The 17,856-nt window shown below is 35.6% G+C and overlaps 2 protein-coding genes across 3 annotated transcripts; both read right to left on the reverse strand.

The window, feature by feature from the left end:
- Positions 1-95: 95 nt before the first annotated feature.
- On the reverse strand, positions 96-13,391 carry LOC111701810 (uncharacterized). 2 transcript variants are annotated; one of them, XM_023473238.1, is made up of 14 exons: positions 12,005-13,389; positions 11,334-11,410; positions 10,791-10,912; positions 9,854-10,551; positions 9,041-9,151; positions 8,267-8,835; positions 6,401-7,749; positions 5,999-6,075; positions 5,515-5,532; positions 5,111-5,216; positions 3,632-4,116; positions 1,856-1,933; positions 533-711; positions 96-437 (listed from the first exon to the last, which is right to left on the reverse strand). In XM_023473238.1, exons 1-14 carry the CDS (start codon positions 12,420-12,422, stop codon positions 384-386), a joined length of 4,341 nt encoding a protein of 1,446 aa, XP_023329006.1. In that variant the 5' UTR covers positions 12,423-13,389; the 3' UTR covers positions 96-383. The 2 variants fall into 2 exon arrangements, with proteins under 2 accessions (XP_023329006.1, XP_023329008.1); XM_023473240.1 differs by lacking the exons at positions 96-437; positions 533-711; positions 1,856-1,933; positions 5,515-5,532 and having other exon boundaries at positions 4,023-4,116; positions 5,111-5,203; positions 12,005-13,391.
- A 98-nt stretch (positions 13,392-13,489) lies between these two features.
- LOC111701812 (ATPase family AAA domain-containing protein 1-B) lies at positions 13,490-17,693 on the reverse strand. Its single transcript, XM_023473242.1, has 4 exons — positions 16,894-17,693; positions 16,087-16,427; positions 15,223-15,525; positions 13,490-13,951 (listed from the first exon to the last, which is right to left on the reverse strand). The coding sequence occupies exons 1-4, from the start codon at positions 16,975-16,977 to the stop codon at positions 13,633-13,635; spliced, it is 1,047 nt and encodes a 348-aa protein (XP_023329010.1). The 5' UTR covers positions 16,978-17,693; the 3' UTR covers positions 13,490-13,632.
- Between the last annotated feature and the right edge of the window lie 163 nt (positions 17,694-17,856).

Genomic DNA, 17,856 nt, shown 5'->3' on the forward strand with positions numbered 1-17,856 from the left:
AATAAACATTAGACACACACAAATTTATTTTAACAATTTATCTTTTTTATAATAACTTTTAGAATTTAAAAAAGAATATTTGAACTAAAGTGGTCACACGAAGTTTATTTGCAGATGTAATACCTTTTGTAGTAAAAGAATTCTGAAATGGTCATCTATATAAGGCTTTTTATCTAATGTTTAAATATGTGTGCAATGACAGACATTTTAATTTACAAAAAAGAACACAATTTTTGAAATTTTAAATAAGGGTCAAGGGTGTTAACAAAAAATCTTTGTCTTTTGAAATTAATATTCTATTACGAGTAAATATTAAGATTGGTAAATTACGGAACAAATAAGAATTTTGAGTAAAAAAAAATTTCCTTGAAACCAATTTGAATTTAAATGCAATTAATGTCTAAAACTGGAGCTAGCGATGGTCTTCCATGGGCACACTAAAAAACTTGTCATTCACTTCAGCTGTAAAACTCATAAAATCCACAAAAATAAAAACAAATCTCCGATTTTTTATGTATGAATGAGAAGTTTCCTGGAAGGGTGCTGAGCACTGCCTGATAAGGGAGAGGAGGTTGATGGCGACGGCTCTAGGGATCTCCTGACCGAACATGATCGCACCCCTGCAGGCCAGGCTGCAGAGAAGGTGGTGGATGGTTGCAGGAACACGAGGGAGAGCTCCACCCTGCTCTAGTAGATGGATAATCTCGGTAACTAACCACAATTCAACGCAGGGTTCGAATAAAAAGGAGTAAATTTAGGAGAGACTCAAATGACTCTAAAGTCTAAAATGAAAATTGTAAACCTGTATCATAATTCATTAATTACATTTTTGTATAGCTTACTGCACTGACTCCATTATAATCTTTCGAAAAATACTATTAGACATTTCAGGTTGAGATTGTGAATTTGAATGTCGTCTTTTATTTTTTTTTCAGAAACAGATAAGTTGCAAATTACTAAATCTTTAGAGACATTTTATAATTAAAAAGAGAAGATGAGAATTCCACTTTATTTTGGTTCTCACCGTATCGTACAGTAATCAATTATTAATACCAGAAAAAGATATCCACCCAACTTTAAAAATTAAAAAATTTGTATTTTATTTGGGACGGCAGGTTTAAGAGAGAGAAGTTATACTATCAGACATAAGACATTTTAATTTCATCTTAATAAGCTTGACAGGATATTCCATAATCAGAAGTCAGTTGGGAGCTGATGTAACTCATGGTACTCAGCTAAATAAAGTAAGAACATGACGTGTCATGCATGGAGCGGACTATTTTAACCATTTCAACACACTGTTATGAAATTTTCCGATATTTTTTAATGTATTTTGATGGAAAATACACATTAAAAATTATCTATATCTCGAGTTAATACTATGATGATGTGAAAGGAAGACGACATTCAAGAGGAAATAACCTTTGTGTCTTTATCCAATCTAAAATACACTTGAGAACTAAATGCGTATTTAGTATATGTCAACTAATAGTTTTTAATGTCTTAACATTGCTTTTTATGTCTAACATTATGTTAAAATTCTTAAAACTTTAGGGGCCAAGTCCGCTCCAGGCAGGACACCGGGTGGCCAAAAAAGAATAACATTGAATAAACGTATCAACTAATAAGTTGCTTAATTTATGTAATTTTTAAAAACATGAAATAGAAATTCCCAATTTGTAAAAAAAAAATATTTTGAATCAAAAAAACAATCAAATTTTTGAAAAAAGGTTTATAATATATATAAGAATCCGACAAAATTGGGAAAATGAACTTGGAGGTAGCTTAGACGCAAAGATAAGAAGAATGTGGCTCTGACTGAGGAGGTTGTGTTATAACTTTGTTGGATGGTTTCCTAGTTTGCGAGTAAGATCTATTCTCCGGGTAGGAGCAAGATCTTGAAAGCAGAGAGGAAGTTGAACCACGTCATCTCCTAGATATACAACTTTACAGATCTATTCCAAGAGTATCTCCTAGATATACAACTATACAGATATACCAAGCATCTCCTAGATATACAACTATACAGATCTATACCAAGCATCTCCTAGATATACAACTATACAAATCTAAACCAAGTATCTCCTAGATATACAACTATACAGATCTATACCAAGCATCTCCTAGATATACAACTATACAGATCTATACCAAGTATCTTCTAGATATACAACTATACAGATCTATACCAAGCATCTCCTAGATATACAACTATAAACAGATCTACACCAAGCATCTCCTAGATATAAAACTATACAGATCTATACCAAGCATCTCCTAGACATAACTATACAGATCTATACCAAGTATCTCCTAGATATACAACTATACAGATCTATACCAAGCAGAATCGGAGCTTAAAGTGACTCGTAATTTCAATTGACTCTTTTATTTAAAATGGCATGCCTGATTCCCGAAGGTACCCTTCAACACGTTTAGGGTTAGAAGTGAATGAGATATCCATGTTATTATTTTTGAAAATTGATTATTTGCACTTCTAGTTTCTCTCTAAAGTTACTTGCGGATAAGGAATTTATCAAAGTTAGATACTTTTCAAGTTAGAATAACGAAGATATCTTCAACAATGTTAATGTAATTATGGTATCATTGTGAACCTGACATATTCCTCTTTAATGGATGGGAAGGTCATCTTAAATTACAACGAATTGTCCTTTATTCGAAAACTATTCCTAACAGAAACTGACTTAATTTAATTGATTCTTCACTTAAAAAATTATTTGCCCAATTCACAACGGCACCCTCATTTTTCATATATAGCCATAACATTAGAATTGAAAGCAGATAATTAACGTGAATTTCCTTTTAGAGAGAAACTGTACAATTAAAAACGATCCATTTTCAGTTAGAGAAAAAACTTCATCACTGACTTCATCATTTTTTCTTAGGGAAACCTTGTGAAATGATTAAATACATTGCGTAGGATTTGTTTTGTTTTTTGGGTAAGACGACATTTCTTCGTTAAATAGATCAGTCACTTAAAACAGGTCGACCATGTCGGACAAGATTTTTACAATTGCTCTTGCTCTATCAGAACACAGGTTTATATTTTTCATGAGCAGTTGATAGAAATTCAAGACGACTTTCTAAACAAATTCTGAAGCCCGAGTTTAATATTTAACAAATATATGAAGACAATAATTTGAAGCAATCAATTTAAAAGCAAAGAAAAAACCTGATAATGATAAAATTGCTTTGAAATTTAATATCAGTCAAGAATCAATTTCAAAAATTATTTAATTGCTTAACAGACAGGGTTACAAAAGATGAGACAGTTCTTGCCATAGATAAAGATAGATTTTGAGCATAAGACGACATTTCTCAACCTAACAGATATTTATTTATCTATGGTTCTTACCTTCAAAGATCCCTGCAGAAGTAAACACTTCTTTTTGTCAAATTATTTATCATAAAAAGACTTTTTTTACCGCAAGAAAATCAAATCTAGTTTAATGAGTTAAAGATTGTCAATAATGTCTCATATTTTATGGGACACTTTGTATATCCGCAATTCCAAATTATATACTATATTTATCTAAACTGAATGCTATAACAAATATTTGTGAGAAAAAAATGTTAAAGTTTTTTAAATTAAAGAATTATTGCCTCGTACCTGCGAGTACCAGACCATATTGTTTTAATTTAGACTCAGATCCCTTTAGAATTTCTAGTTGAATCCTAGACAGGTTCAGGGACAGTTTCTCCGGGGTTGGGCATGATTTAACAGAACATGTTTCTCCGGGAGCAGATAGAAACTTGATTTGTAACTGTTCCAGACGAATCCGTTCATGTAGAGCGTGTTGGTCCCAGAGGAGAATGATACCCTGAGCTACGGAAACCAGGAATTTATTCTCAATCTGACCGATGAACTCGTTCTTGAGAAGCAAACTTTTCTCCAACCTGATTGGAACCTGTTCAAGCTCCTGGTCCTTGGGGTTACACAGACTCAAGCAGTTCTTGTCGGTGGAGAAGTTTAAGAACGGGATAATATTTATATTTTGAGTTCTGGGTTGCGGAGGGAATTTCTCCGTGGGTTTAATAAAGAGAGGTTTCTTGATCCTATGTGTTTTTTCAATTTTGTAGGGTAGAATCACACTTCTAGCAGAGTAAGCAGAAATTATAATAAAGGAATTATGAAGCCTTTGCCACAAACTCAAATTTTCTAATCCCTATATCTTTGAAATCTGATGGTGTAAACCGTTGATATTTCAAACATCCAGAAAATTCATTGTATCGATTATGTTTGACTATACCATGTAGTCTATAAAAACACAGCAGTTACTATGGTTAAACTCTAAATAAACCATACACCAAAAGAATTCATCAAATGTCGTATTCTTCACTTTCTGATAATGGAATGATGCAGATATTTAGTTTTTTAATTAAATGAATATATGGAACTCTTTAAAACTTTTCCCGCATATTCATGGCTATTTATTTTCGCAAATACTGAGATTTACGTAAAATACGTAAAACCCATTGAAAAATTGTCAAGACGACATTTGATAAATTCTTTCAATGTATGGCTTATTTAGGGTTTAACTGTATATGAAAAGGAACTAATCACTCGCCACAATTGTCTTTGTTGTCTGATGTGATACCCTTGATACAATTTGTTGCCTGATGTGATACCCTTGATACAATTTGTTGTCTGATGTGATACCCTTGATACAATTTGTTGTCTGATGTGATACCCTTGATACCTTTGTTGTCTGATGTGATACCCTTGATACCCTTTATTGTCTGATGTGATACCATTGATACCCTTTGATAATTCTATCCATGATTCTGTTAGTCTAAGTTTAGAGTATTTACACCATCAGGTTCTAAAGACATAAGGAATTGAAAGTTAGATTTTGTTGCAGTTTCTTTGTACGCAATTTGTGTAATGCCTTTCTTATTGAAACATTTGCCACAAACTTTACATTCCGCATCACTATACCTTTGCAACCTGATGGTGTAAAACTTGGATTTCTCACAGGCCTACGACATCAGGTTGCAAAGATAAAACGATCAGAAAATTCAAGTTTTTGAGGCAAGTGTCCAGTTTTAAAATTTTAAAAATTATAAATTAATGAATTCTGACATTTTCCTAGTTTTAGCAAGGGGTTTGTCAATTTCTTCAGCATTTGTATAATCTTGATCAAATAGAGTTTCCGAGACACAGGGAGATAAAATCTCAAACCTGCACCGAGTGTCTAATATTAAGATAACATGAAATTTCACAAAGAATGAGATTTAAAAGACGACCTAAACCCCCCATGAATTGTTAGAATCAAAAGACTAAATACGTTTCCCCCAGTTAATATTGTAAATGCATATAACCTCGGTGGCGTTCGGCCGAAAGAACAAATGTACAGATTGAAGAGAGTCGTCACAGAAATTTCAGGGAAAACAAACCAAGAGAATTTAAGTTATTATTTCAACCCAGATCAGACAAAGAGAATGAAAATTTAAACTTGACATCGGATAAACAAAATGAAAAGGTATCTTATCCTGTTTTAGTAACCGAGTCTAACTAACAAAAATCTAAAATAATAAAAAACGAATAAAATATAATCCAAGCATAGCAAGTAAAAAGTGGATGACAGTCGCAGTTTAATAATATCCGACCTACAGGGACTGACCTATGGATTTTCCGAGACCTCAAATTTTATTATTTCGTAAGATAGGTTAGGTTAGGTTAATCTGGGTAAGTGAAGTTGGATGGGGCTCAGACATAGCTATAAATTGGGAGTCGAATTAAATCCGTACAACCGCGCGGGGAGTTAAATCTACTCAATATTTTCTTTGAAACTACTAATTAGTTGGTTTGGATACCCTTAGGTCAGTTTTCTCAAGGTCAGTTTTAAATGCATTAAATAAATGACTAAACAAAGAAAACTTTCATTTCCCTTTATACTAGTTTTTACTGAAATTCAATTTAAATAAAAAAGAATATTTTTTACTTCGTTCTGAATAATAATTATTTAGATTTTCCCTTGTCCTTGCTGTCCAACCCGGCTTCTGGTTGTTGCTGAACTAGGTTGACCGGGCTGAGGAGAAAAGTAGCGGGACCTGGATTACATAAATTACACTAAAAGGTGGATCATTCATTTGGCGTACCGCCCCGGTTTGCCTTACATAGTCTGTAATTGTACTGTACAGCTTGCTCTGCAGTCAAAGGTCAACCCGGTATTTAAATAAAACGGAGTTTACAGTGGAGAAGATCATATTTGTATTTAATTTTAGTTTATTTTTAATATATATACTAAATATATATATATAGAAAAATAATTAAATTTTAAATAAGGAGTCTTAGAATCCAGGTAATTTTTTTCTATTTTTTTGTGGTTGTTGAAATGCTCTTTTTTATGTTAACAAAAACTCTGAAAAAAATTACCGCCCAGTTTTATTTAAAGATGAGTTATGATAATTCTCCGTCCTCATAATATGGTTTTCATCTCTTTCCGCTGCTTGGCTACTGTTCTCCGTATACCCTTGAAAGCATGGCAAGTTGAGTAGGCTAGAGACAGGTTCTACTCCAGATTCAGAACCCTCAACTTTTACTTCCGACCTGCCTGGTTCTGGGAGAGGATGATGAATCTCCGGATAACCATCTTTTCCTGACACGATCGGGAAAATGAATTCATCGCTGCTCTCAAAACATCGTGGTTCCAATTCTATGACGAATGTTTCCACGGGTTGATTTTCTGAATCCAGGTTTCCTAGAGCGGATAAGTATCCGTAGGATCTGGAGGAATTCAACAAAAAATTATCAATCATAGATCTCGCATTATCCCTGGAATGTTTGAGGGTTTCCTTCTGTGAACCAGTGTTTAAAGATTTAATCAGGGTCTTGTATTGTTTCAGGATGGGGTTTTTATTTGTACAATCTGATTTTGCAGGAGCAATTCTTAGAAACCCGGGCTCATTGCAAATAGAAGTGTAGCTATTTGAAGGTTTAGCTCCAGATCCGCCTGTTTCATCATGCTGAGGGACATTTATAATCTCCGGGTACTGTGTAGGACTTAAACCCTGCTCCAGGGGGTCATTTGGGTACCCTGAGACTAAGGGTTGGTTTCTAGTTTCTATATACGTGCCGGAAAGGGTAACAGGAGATAATTCTTGTGGTTGTACGATCCTACCATATTCTTGGTTGTTGGATATTTTTGCAGAATTTTGATTCGAGTAAACACGTGAACACGGCTTAATCTGATCAAAATATTGAAGATACGGAGTAGAAGGGATGGTCTCTTTAAAATGTTTCAATGCTGGTTTATTGGTGGGGATATATGGAGCTGGAGCCGAGAGCACTGGTCGACCAGCTGATGGGATTGGAGCACGGTGGCAGGATTCGACTGAACCCGGAACCTTGGGACGGCTAAGAGTGGTTCTCAGGGTGGAATTGGGACGCATCATTGTTGTAGGACTCAGGTAGGTAAAAGAGTGCTGGACTTGTGAGCTAGGGCGCAGTCTAGGTTCTTGGTTAGAAATAAATCCGTTCTTGCTCAGGTTCATTTTCTGGCGACTCAAGTTGTTCTTGGGTGCTTCTTGGTCAAAGACAAACATTCTAGAGGTCGTCTTCATCAGGGTTCCTTGGTCAACAATGTCGTCTCCCTTTGGCTTAGTTGAGACCCAATTATTTTGGGTTTCATGGCCAAGGTTCCATCCTTCAGTACGAAACCAATTCAGATCAACCGTCTCATCAACTCCAGGCTTCTCGACTATAGGATCAGTACTCTTTTCAACCTGGATAAAGTGTACTGCAGTTTCCGGTAGAAATATAAACAAAATTCAGTACAGCTCAGTTGTTTGAAGCCCTTTAAGAAACATTTTTTTAAAATAAGAATATGGGAGTTCTGGACAAATTGATCTTGGTACAGAGAAAAAACTTTAATGAGGATCTTTGAAGAAGCTGTAAGAAACCAGGAATGTTATTTAAAAGACTTAAAGACAAGACACTGTAAGCGTAATTGCGTAAGCGACCATCAATGCAAAGATGACAATGCCCGATACAAAACAGTACGGCCTTGAAACTGATATCTGATTAATAATGTTGTAGATTTGGTCATTTTCATGGATTTAGAAGTGTTTAAATCTCATAATTCCTATATGTTTCCTGCATTAGAAATGCGCAAGTAACTTTGTAGAGCAACCACTATTGAAAATAAAATTGACAAAGTTATTACAAGTATCATTGTAGAATCGTCTTTTAAGCCTCATCCCTTGTGGGTATAACACTGAAGGACAAAAAGATTAATTTTACCTGAGAACTATCGATATAATTTTCACCCTCCAGGAACTCTTCAAGATCAAACCCGTCAAAATTCAACCTGGAAGCCCTCTTGCATGCTTCCCATAGATGGATAGATTTACTTATCCTCACACTCAACATGGATTCAGGTTGAACCGTCTCCGGGTCCATCTCAATCTTCTTCCTACTGCCGGAGCAATTTTCTTCAAACAGTTTCCGCTTAACAGAGCTACTGATCGACGAGTCGACAAGGTCGTCTTCTGTTGAGGTCGGAGTAGCAATAATGGCTTGGTTCAGAAACTCCTTGGTTGCTCTGGTTGGAACTGGTTCAAGAGAAATCTCCTTACTCCTGACTCGATTAAAAACAGGAATTGCAATCCTCTGACAGGTCTTGTCAGCACCTTGTTTCCTAATAATAACGGAGGTAGCAGAGGAACCCGAGCTCTGGCGTGGTTTATAACATGGCAAACTGGTCCTAGCTCCATGTACATCCGGAGAATAGTTAAACTCCTTTGGTTTGGGTAGAATGACGCCTGATCTCATTACTCTCAGGCTAGATCCAAGTGAACCTGTCTCCGATACTAAACAGAATAACACTGTAAAGGGGAAGACGACATTTAAGCAACCTTGCAGTATATAGATAAAAGCATATATATAGCATACAAATCAACTTATTAATTAAAATGGGTCTGTGAGCACTGCACGATTGCTTTATTTCATATTGAATACTGTTTAAAATCCTTGTTGATTATAGTCGTCTTCCTATTTCATAGTTCCAAATCCTACCTTCGTCTAGTGAAGGTACCCGGGGTAGAAGTTTTACTCCTGTCATCAGAAGATTGGAGAAACTAGGTTCAGCACATCCTAACTTTAGGAGTCCTGCCTTCTCCAGCACATCTAGAAACCAGACTCTCAGTTAACATCTTTACAGGGACTAGTGTCGACAAGGAAGTAAGGAATAGAAGGGATAACTGAAGCGGTTAGCCCTACCATATGATTATACATGCTTTGCAGATGGGTACTCCATTTGTATAAGAAGTATTCAGTATAGGTTATTGTATACGCAGGTAATTGTACATCAGACAAATATTGCTTATTCAAATGTAGTACCGTATGTAAAGCATGTATAATCATGGTAGGTCGAACTGTGTTATATCTCCATACTATTCCTTACTCCCTGGGTTCAACGTAATTTCTACTATCCCTCCATTGCCAGCCCTACTTTCCAACGGTAGAATTTAAACCTTTGTTTGAGAAAAAATGATGGAGATATTATTGTTTTGCTTTATAAAAATTGATCGCATTCAGTTGCGGTTTTATGCAGCCAACCTAGGTGATCCCAACCTTGTTGCTTTGCCTTACACACACACACAGTTTTTTTATGGCAGTTCTGACAACAAATTTCTTTTCGGATTTCCTTATACTTTCATAGTTTAAAACTCATGAAAAAGAACTAGAAATTATGATTTTCTAGACTAAAAAAGACGATATTCAAATTGCTCATTATCTAGAAATCTTTTTATTAATTAAAACACTGTCATCTCTAAAATTTCCTGATGAGGCAACGGGTTCCATTAATATGTTTTTGTTGTTGCCTACCTTGTACTGCCTTCTCCAGGTGCCTGAGAACTGAGGTCTTGGATTTGAAATAAACCCTGGGAAGGTTTCCATTATACTGAAACCAGTAAGTTCCTTCCTTCTTCAGATTAATAGAGATGAAGTAGATCAGATGCTTCAAGTCCTTCTCTCTAAACTTATCATCTATAGACTTCAGTTTGGTCTTGAGAACATCATTCAGGGATGGGTCATTGGCAACCTTGTGATTGACAGTCAAGAGCTGAATATCCGACCCTAAGCTAGTGATGGTTGAAATGAACCCTGTTATATCAACGTACTTAGAGCTATAGTTTAAGGTTTCAACTTTCTCCATCAGAACATCAGTTCTCCATCCGAACAAGGATCTGAACCGATCGAACGAAGTTTTTTGTTTTTCAGTTTTAAGGATAAAATCACGGGTTCCAGCTGTATCGTTTCTCAAACTGAAGTTTATTTGTGGAAACTGAAGGGATAAACAGACAAGAAACTGTCTTATCTTGTGCAGGGCTGAAACCGGCTGAACCAGGCGAAGCTTTACCGGTTTTCTGTAGAAAACTCCTGTTAGGGTTACCGTGGTACCCGGAGCAGGACGGTTGGTTGGGACATGTTTAACTTTTCCTCTTACTCCTGAATTAAACTGAAGAACGAAGGTTGCACTACCCTCTGCTCTACTAACTATACTTAGCTGGCGAGTCACTCCTCTACTCAACATATCATATCAACATCAAAAATGTACAACAAAAATTGAAATGAATTTCCAACGCTTTCTAACCCTTCAATCAAAGAGAAACGTAAATCTATTATTTGATGTGTAAATCTTTTCTGTTAAAAGAACTTTTAATTTTCACAATATAAAATCGACAGTCTACAGTATCTTTAAATAGAAAGTCAAGTGACCCTTGAACCCCAATCAAGATTTTTTTAGAATGATTAGTTCTCCCTGATGCATGCTAGAGATTCCCCTGCTAAACCATACTTGCTCTTGGTATCAGCAGTAGTCCAGCTCCTCTCCCCTACCTCAGCCAAGTTCTCAAAGCTAATCCCGTCTCCGTCATCTATCACCTGCAGCGTACAGAATCTTAGAAAACAAGAAATTAATGGGTGTTAAAATATTTCTCCGCATCTGTTCCTGATCTAGGAAAAGGTTTAGCTGTATCCTGATATAGGAGAAGGTTTACCTGTATCCTGATCTAGGAGAAGGTTTACCTGAATCCTGATCTAGGAGAAGGTTTACCTGAATCCTGATATAGGAGAAGGTTTACCTGTACCCTGATCTAAGAGAAGGTTTACCTGTATTTTGATCTAGAAGAAGGTTTACCTGTATCCTGATCTAGGAGAAGGTTTACCTGTATCCTGATCTAGGAGAAGGTTTACCTATATTCTGATTAATGAGGTTTACCTCTATCCTAATCTAGGAGAAGGTTTACCTGTATCCTGATCTAGGAGAAGGCTTACCTGTATTCTGATCTAGGAGAAGGTTTACCTGTATCCTGATCTCGTCCTGGTTAAGATCTACTCTGACTTCAATTGCCTTGGCTCCGGCATCCAAGCTGTTGTAAACTTCAAAACGAAGAAATATTTATTCGTGAAATTCTTTTTTTTCTGTTTTATTTGTACAGGGTTCCCAATAAACATGACAATTGAGAAATAACTCAAGCATTAATTTTGAACTTTGACAGTGAGCTATCTGATGATCAAGTATCTACCAACAAGATTAAAAGTTTTCCAGTTTTCATAATAAGTTCTTCCTTTATGGTATCTTGAAAATTATTACAACGATATTACATTTAATTTTGAGATTTATAAATTTATATCTATTATATTTTTTACTGGGTGAATGCGACCTCCAAGAAGACTATGGAATTGATTAAGTTTTAGTTCTTACATTCAAGGTTCCATACAGCTGTAATCTTTTCAGTTTCTTTGCCAAATCATATGAATCATATAATATGCAATCACAAGGCCATATTTAACACAGAAACTTCAGATCACAATATTTGAAAAGTTGCAAGTTCTCATTGAAGTCTCATCCTTTGTAGGTCACCCTGTATCTCTGGTAATTTTGAAAGCAGACCACATGTTGTACCGGGAACCGTACACTTTATTATATTTAATCATGTATTTAATTAATTATTAAATGAATATAATATTTGCCTAGTTCTTCTATACAGTGGGGAACACTTACAATCTTCATTTCATCCCGCATTAGACCAGCAGTCTTGGAGGACATCTTAGAAACCTTTCCGGGATCAGCCTGGGACATCTTACTAATCATAATCTTTGATTGGCTTCTAGTAACGTTTACAGATGGTGTAAACATCGTCTGGACATCCTTGGAAAGAGCTGTATTTACGTTTTCTTCACTTTCTGGTCCTTGAATTCGGTCAACCTGGATAATATTTCCGTTCTTGATCCGTATCTTCCGTCCAACATAACTGACGTTATCGATCCGTTTAAAAACTGTGCAATGGCTAGAAAGTTCGGACTCCGGTTGCTTCTTGTCTTCCATCCTAACCCTTTGTAGGACCCAAGTGGTCGTAGGTTGTTTTCTATAATCTGAAACTTTTGACATAAATATTAAAGGGTTGTTAACTTATATTCTTTCCTTGGCTAACTGCGGAATAGAAAGAAAACCAGTTTATATTCTCTATTTTATAAAGGTTATGATTTGAAATGGTCCAATGGACAAGAGACAGGGCAAATGCAGTGCACCCAGGCCCATCCCAATTCATAGGTTGATTTTCAAGCTACTAGTAAAACTATTTGTTTTATAACATCAAATATACATGAAATTTTTATACGTCCTCTTTATACAAGTCGACTTAATGTAGAAAGACACTTCAGGGTATCATGTTCAGATAATATTCAGTCTTAATTTCACGCGCCTTTTTAATGTCACATGTATTATTATAATTATATATGATTATATTCATGAATTCTAAACTTCAAGAATTTTCTGAATTAAAAGAATTTACAAAAAAGTATCGCTTAAAGCCAAGATTACAACGGAACAAACTGAATTCACGTCAGAACTTAATTTTCAAAACATTTTCCTTCCTACGTAAGAAAGGTTTCAAATACGATTTAGTGGACCGGCAGGAGCGACCAGGAGCTCGGATAATAAATCAGAGGTTCATGGTGGCCGGGATCTCGTCGTTTAAATGGATTGTATAATGTTAAATTTTAATAATTTCCTCCATTGTTTAAGTGGCCAGAAATCCGCAACTCGATATTATAAAAGAAACAAACTGGATAAACTTGTTTAAGGAGACATCATGGATATCTCATTCATTCTTAATTACCCAAAGTTTTTATGGGTACCGTTGTGAATCATACATATAACTCTTTTAGGTAGAAGTAACTTAATACTACGCCTACGTCGCTTTAATCGAATTTCAGAATGAAAATCGATTAAACCCTAGAATATCTTTTTTCTTTTTCGTCAGCATGGCTTCTTAAATTATTATTATTTAGGTAATAACTTTTCTCAACTCAGGAAGATAATCAAACATAAATATTTCAGATACTAAAATCAAAACACAATGATAAGACAAAAAGTACCCATTTTAAATAATGAAAACATCATAAAGAAATAAAGAAATAAAGAAATCACATAATAATAAAATCACAGTCAACGAATAATTTAGCATGTAAATTTATTGCATAGCGAAAAAAATCTAAAAACTCAATAAAATTTCACGTAGTTAAACTGAAACAGTATATATATAACATTCTATGCAAAAAAATAACAATTATCACAAATTACGATATTTATTTTAATTTCAATCTAGATCTGGGGGTCTAGGTATACTGCCGCCACATTCTATTTTGGATTCGCGCATTTTCGCAAGTGCAGTAAGCAAATCCTCCATATTAATTGGATCCAGTTTTTCTTGATCCTCTTTCAGCTGATATACCCGACACACAGCTGCTGACCGACACAGCTCTCTTAGATCAGACCCGGAGAAACCTTCAGTTAGTTTTGCTAGTCTCCAGGTGTCTACACAGTCTGATATAACTTCCATCCTGAGAACTGTGGTTAGGATCGATCTTCTCTGCTCGGCAGATGGTAATCCTACTCGGAAAGTTGCAGGCATACGTCTAAAACAAGAAACAATTAAAGGGACTGTACGCGTAATTTCAAGTGACCCTCCAATTTCATGCAAAGATGGCAATGCCTGATTCACAACGATACCCTGGAAAACCTCTATCTGCTCAATAATTGGAAGATATTGTGGTTTATCCGGGTTTAATAGTGTAGAACTCTGATAATTCTTATATACTTCCCTCCAGTAGAAATGTCCCTGGTCCCTTTTGTAGAGAAAACACAATTGAAAATAATCAATTTTCAAAATCATTGATATCTAATTCATACTTAATCAGGCAAAGATTTGAAGGGTACAGTTTTCAATCGGAAATTGCCATCTTTGCATAAACGGTCAACTGAACTTACAATCAATCCATTTTATATATGAACTTAAATAAAAACTCTCAATTTACAAAATCAAATAAAATGTTATTACACTTCTTTTGCCAACTGTACTGGTCGTGCTTCTGTTTATCCCCTCTAAAGTTTTATACTTTTAAAAATGCAAACACAGATATTAACTATTATATGTCGTCTTTCTTTTATCTATCAAATTAGGTCGTGTATTTTTCGACCTACGCATTTCCGCTATACTCCACTTCTGAGTTTCTGACCTACGCCAAGTCCGCTATACTACACATCCGACCTACTAGCACGTGGTTTTACAGCTGCGATATTGACTTGTGGCCGCAGCACCCGGCCCCAGCCTCTCCTAGCCGCGGCGCTCGGCCCCCTAGCCGCAGCGCTCGGCCCAGAAATTGTCTTAACCTAACCTAACCCTCAAATAATACAAAAATAAACAGCTGGCGTAGGTCCGATATTGCAGCAGGTCGGAAGTTCAGTACAGGGGATGTTGCGTATAGAAGATGTAACATTACCATCAAACTATGATTATTTATTCGCGACATTGATACTTTTCAACTTGTGTTTTTGAGATAAAAATACATTAATGTCATGAGCAAGTGATTTATCATTGCTTTTAATCTCTTATTTTAGGATGTTAAAAATTTCCGGGGGATAAACTTAAGCACAACTCCCTATATTCAGAGGCGTATTCAGGGGGAGAGGGGGGGGGGATATGTAGCTCACCCCCCACCCCTGAAACAGCGAAATCTAAGGTTTCCAACTTTTGGGCCCCTATGGGCGATAAGCCTCCCTAGAAAGAAGAAAATTCAAGAGAACGCCCTTGATCAAAAGTCAATTCATAATATTGATGAAGTTCCATGAACCCCCACCCTCCTATTCAAAAAATATATTGACCCCGCAGGATTAAAAAATAATTTACCTTAAAATTGCTTTATCGACATCATTAGGTCGGTTGGTTGCTCCCATCACGAGAACTGTACAGCTGTTGTCTGTTGTTAATCCGTCCCACAGCTGCATAAACTGTGCTTTAATCATAGCTGTTGCTTCATGATCATGCTGGTCCCGAACCCGGAGTAAACTGTCGATTTCGTCAATAAATATTATACAAGGTTGGATTTTGGTTGCCAAGGTGAATACAGCTCCGGCCAGTTTTTGTGATTCTCCGTACCATTTATCCGTGAGAGAGGATATATCCAGGTTCAGAAATCTGGCACCAGCCTCACTAAAACAATGAACAAGTTCAAGGAGATTTTAGCAAGACATTATCTTCCCCCTCTCTTTAAAATACAGTGAGAACCATATAACAGTGGAATATGAAGACTACATTAAAGCAATTGCAGTGTCTCTTTGGACTATCAGAACTCTTCAGTTGAATATTTAAGTCATCTTCCTTCAACACAGTTTTCTGGTCCTCGCCGTAAGCAAAATATTCAATGGTTATTCATTTTCGAATCCCTCCCCCTTAACATCGCGAAGACATTTATTTTATTTCCTTTCTTACCACCCCCCCCCCCCAATCCTTCTCCATCCCAGCAAATATTTTATTTCCCAAATTGCCTGAACTTCCAAACTTTAATCACTTAGTGTAAAAGTTATCGGATATAAAATAATTCTCTAGTTTTGAGAAATTAAAAAATTAAAATGCAAGCATAACCCTTTTGGGTCCGTAGAGGCAAATTTTTTTTAATACAAATATTTTGATTACAAATACATTTGAAGCGTTAGAAATTTCATGAAAATTTAATCATGATAATCCTGATTCCCTGTAAACTAAAAGATTTACCGTGCCGTTGCTTTTGCAATCATTGTTTTCCCACATCCTGGCGGACCATGGAGCAGTACACCTTTGGGAGCAGACATCAGAGCAGAACTACAGAACAGATCCCGTTTCTGGATCGGTAGAATCACAGTTTGTCGGAGCTCGGTAACGATCTGCTCTAAACCGGCGATATCTTCGAAACCGACAGTTATCGTCGACGGATCGACGAGCTGACTCGCGATTAACAACTCGTATTCTGTTAGATTGATATCGCTGGGAATGCCGAGACTAGAGAGGATTTGTTGGGCTCGTTTCTGGGCCGCAATTTTCTGCTTCTTTGTTGGATCCAAGGCATCTACTAGAATCTAAAAAATTAAGTTCGTTTTAGAACAAAATATTGACAACCAATTGAATAAATTTAACATTTAAATTTGAAATAAAAGTTTATCATTAGAAAAAAAACATCTCGGAAGCATATAGTTCAGGAAAACAGTTTTTCTTAAATAAATTCATCAGTATTTAACTTTTTGAGACTTTTTAAAACAGTTTTTTCTCCCTAAGACTTCAAATTGCCATTGAACAAAAAATTGCAGCAAAATAATAATAGATAGATCTTTAAAGGGAACACGACATGGAACCCCCAAACTGGCTTCTGGACGCAGCGCATAAACATTCAACGTACGGCCTGGATCCATACAGGCTAATGTACAATTTTGGAAAAAAAAGAAATACAGGACATATTTTAAAAGGGACATGGGACCCTCGATGATGATTTAAGAAGGTCTTATTTAATATTTAATTTCCGATTTTAAACCCTGAACGGAGTCTGACCTTCATGGTAAAGTAGCTGAGCGTGGTGACCGCTGCCAGTCTGACAACCAGACCCAGAACCTCTCCTCGTGTCACCCCATCCATTCTTCTGAATATATCCTACAGGTTCAAGGAGCACAGAGCCAAGGTTTGGTTATGGCACGGAGAAGGTTTGAGTATCAATAAAAGAAATGACCCGGATATAATTTTTGAAAATATCAGGGGTATATATTTCAAATAAATAACTATTAAAAGAGAATAAAATAAAAGAATCGTGAAATCGGAAGATTTTTTCTGTAATTTTTTTAAATGTTCCCTTTCAGAAAATATATATCCCTGACAAAAGTTGACTAGTAACTAGAAGTGCTCTGGTAAACGTATAGGATCTAAGCATTAATGTCGGAATGAGGCCTTTCATTCTTTTTCTTATTAATTAGGCTTCAGATGGCGTAATGCCAGTAATTACAAATTTTAAGATTTTTTCCGTCCTTAATGGGAGTGTTCGTGATAAAGAAAAGAGGTTTGAAATAAATTCAAATCGGTATAATTTATATCTATTAGATGCATCTGTTAAAAGAAATTAATGAAACAAAACAGACTTCAAAATTTGAAAGGTAATTTTAACAAAATCAACGAATTAAGTTTTAAGCAGTGAACACCTTACAATAATGATAGAAATAGGTTTTATTTAGGGTTTCATACAGAAACATCTGCTCATTTTCCCGGATTTTATTGACTTTAAAACGAGCGAAGAAAGGTATGTCAATTTCGATTTTAAGAAACCCGAGAAAAAAAAATGAAAAATACAATCGATGTCGAATTTGATTTAAATTAATCCTATACCCCAAATAATTTTTCACGAACACTCCCTTTACACCAATTTTCATTTAAGGCACCATATTACTAAGAGAATTAAACAGTGCGTTCGTTCAAATATATAATGCAGATAATTATTCATAATTTAAAAATTTGATAAAATTTCAT

This window comes from Eurytemora carolleeae, unplaced genomic scaffold, assembly GCF_000591075.1.
Source record: "Eurytemora carolleeae unplaced genomic scaffold, Eaff_2.0 scaffold463, whole genome shotgun sequence".
Lineage (NCBI taxonomy): Eukaryota > Metazoa > Arthropoda > Copepoda > Calanoida > Temoridae > Eurytemora > Eurytemora carolleeae.

Bases quoted from the DNA above. Each gene is read 5' to 3' on its own strand.
- LOC111701812 (XM_023473242.1), bottom strand. From the start codon at position 16,977: ATGGATGGGGTGACACGAGGAGAGGTTCTGGGTCTGGTTGTCAGACTG. The intron at 16,428-16,893 runs GTCAGACTCCGT...TTAATTTTTTAG, and splicing joins TCAGCTACTTTACCATGAAG to ATTCTAGTAGATGCCTTGGA. The intron at 15,526-16,086 runs GTAAATCTTTTA...TCATTGTTTTAG, and splicing joins ATTGCAAAAGCAACGGCACG to TGAGGCTGGTGCCAGATTTC.
- LOC111701810 (XM_023473238.1), bottom strand. From the start codon at position 12,422: ATGTCAAAAGTTTCAGATTATAGAAAACAACCTACGACCACTTGGGTC. The intron at 10,552-10,790 runs GGAGAACTAATC...TATGTTGAGTAG, and splicing joins GAATCTCTAGCATGCATCAG to AGGAGTGACTCGCCAGCTAA. The intron at 712-1,855 runs GAAACCATCCAA...AATTGTGGTTAG, and splicing joins AGATCTTACTCGCAAACTAG to TTACCGAGATTATCCATCTA.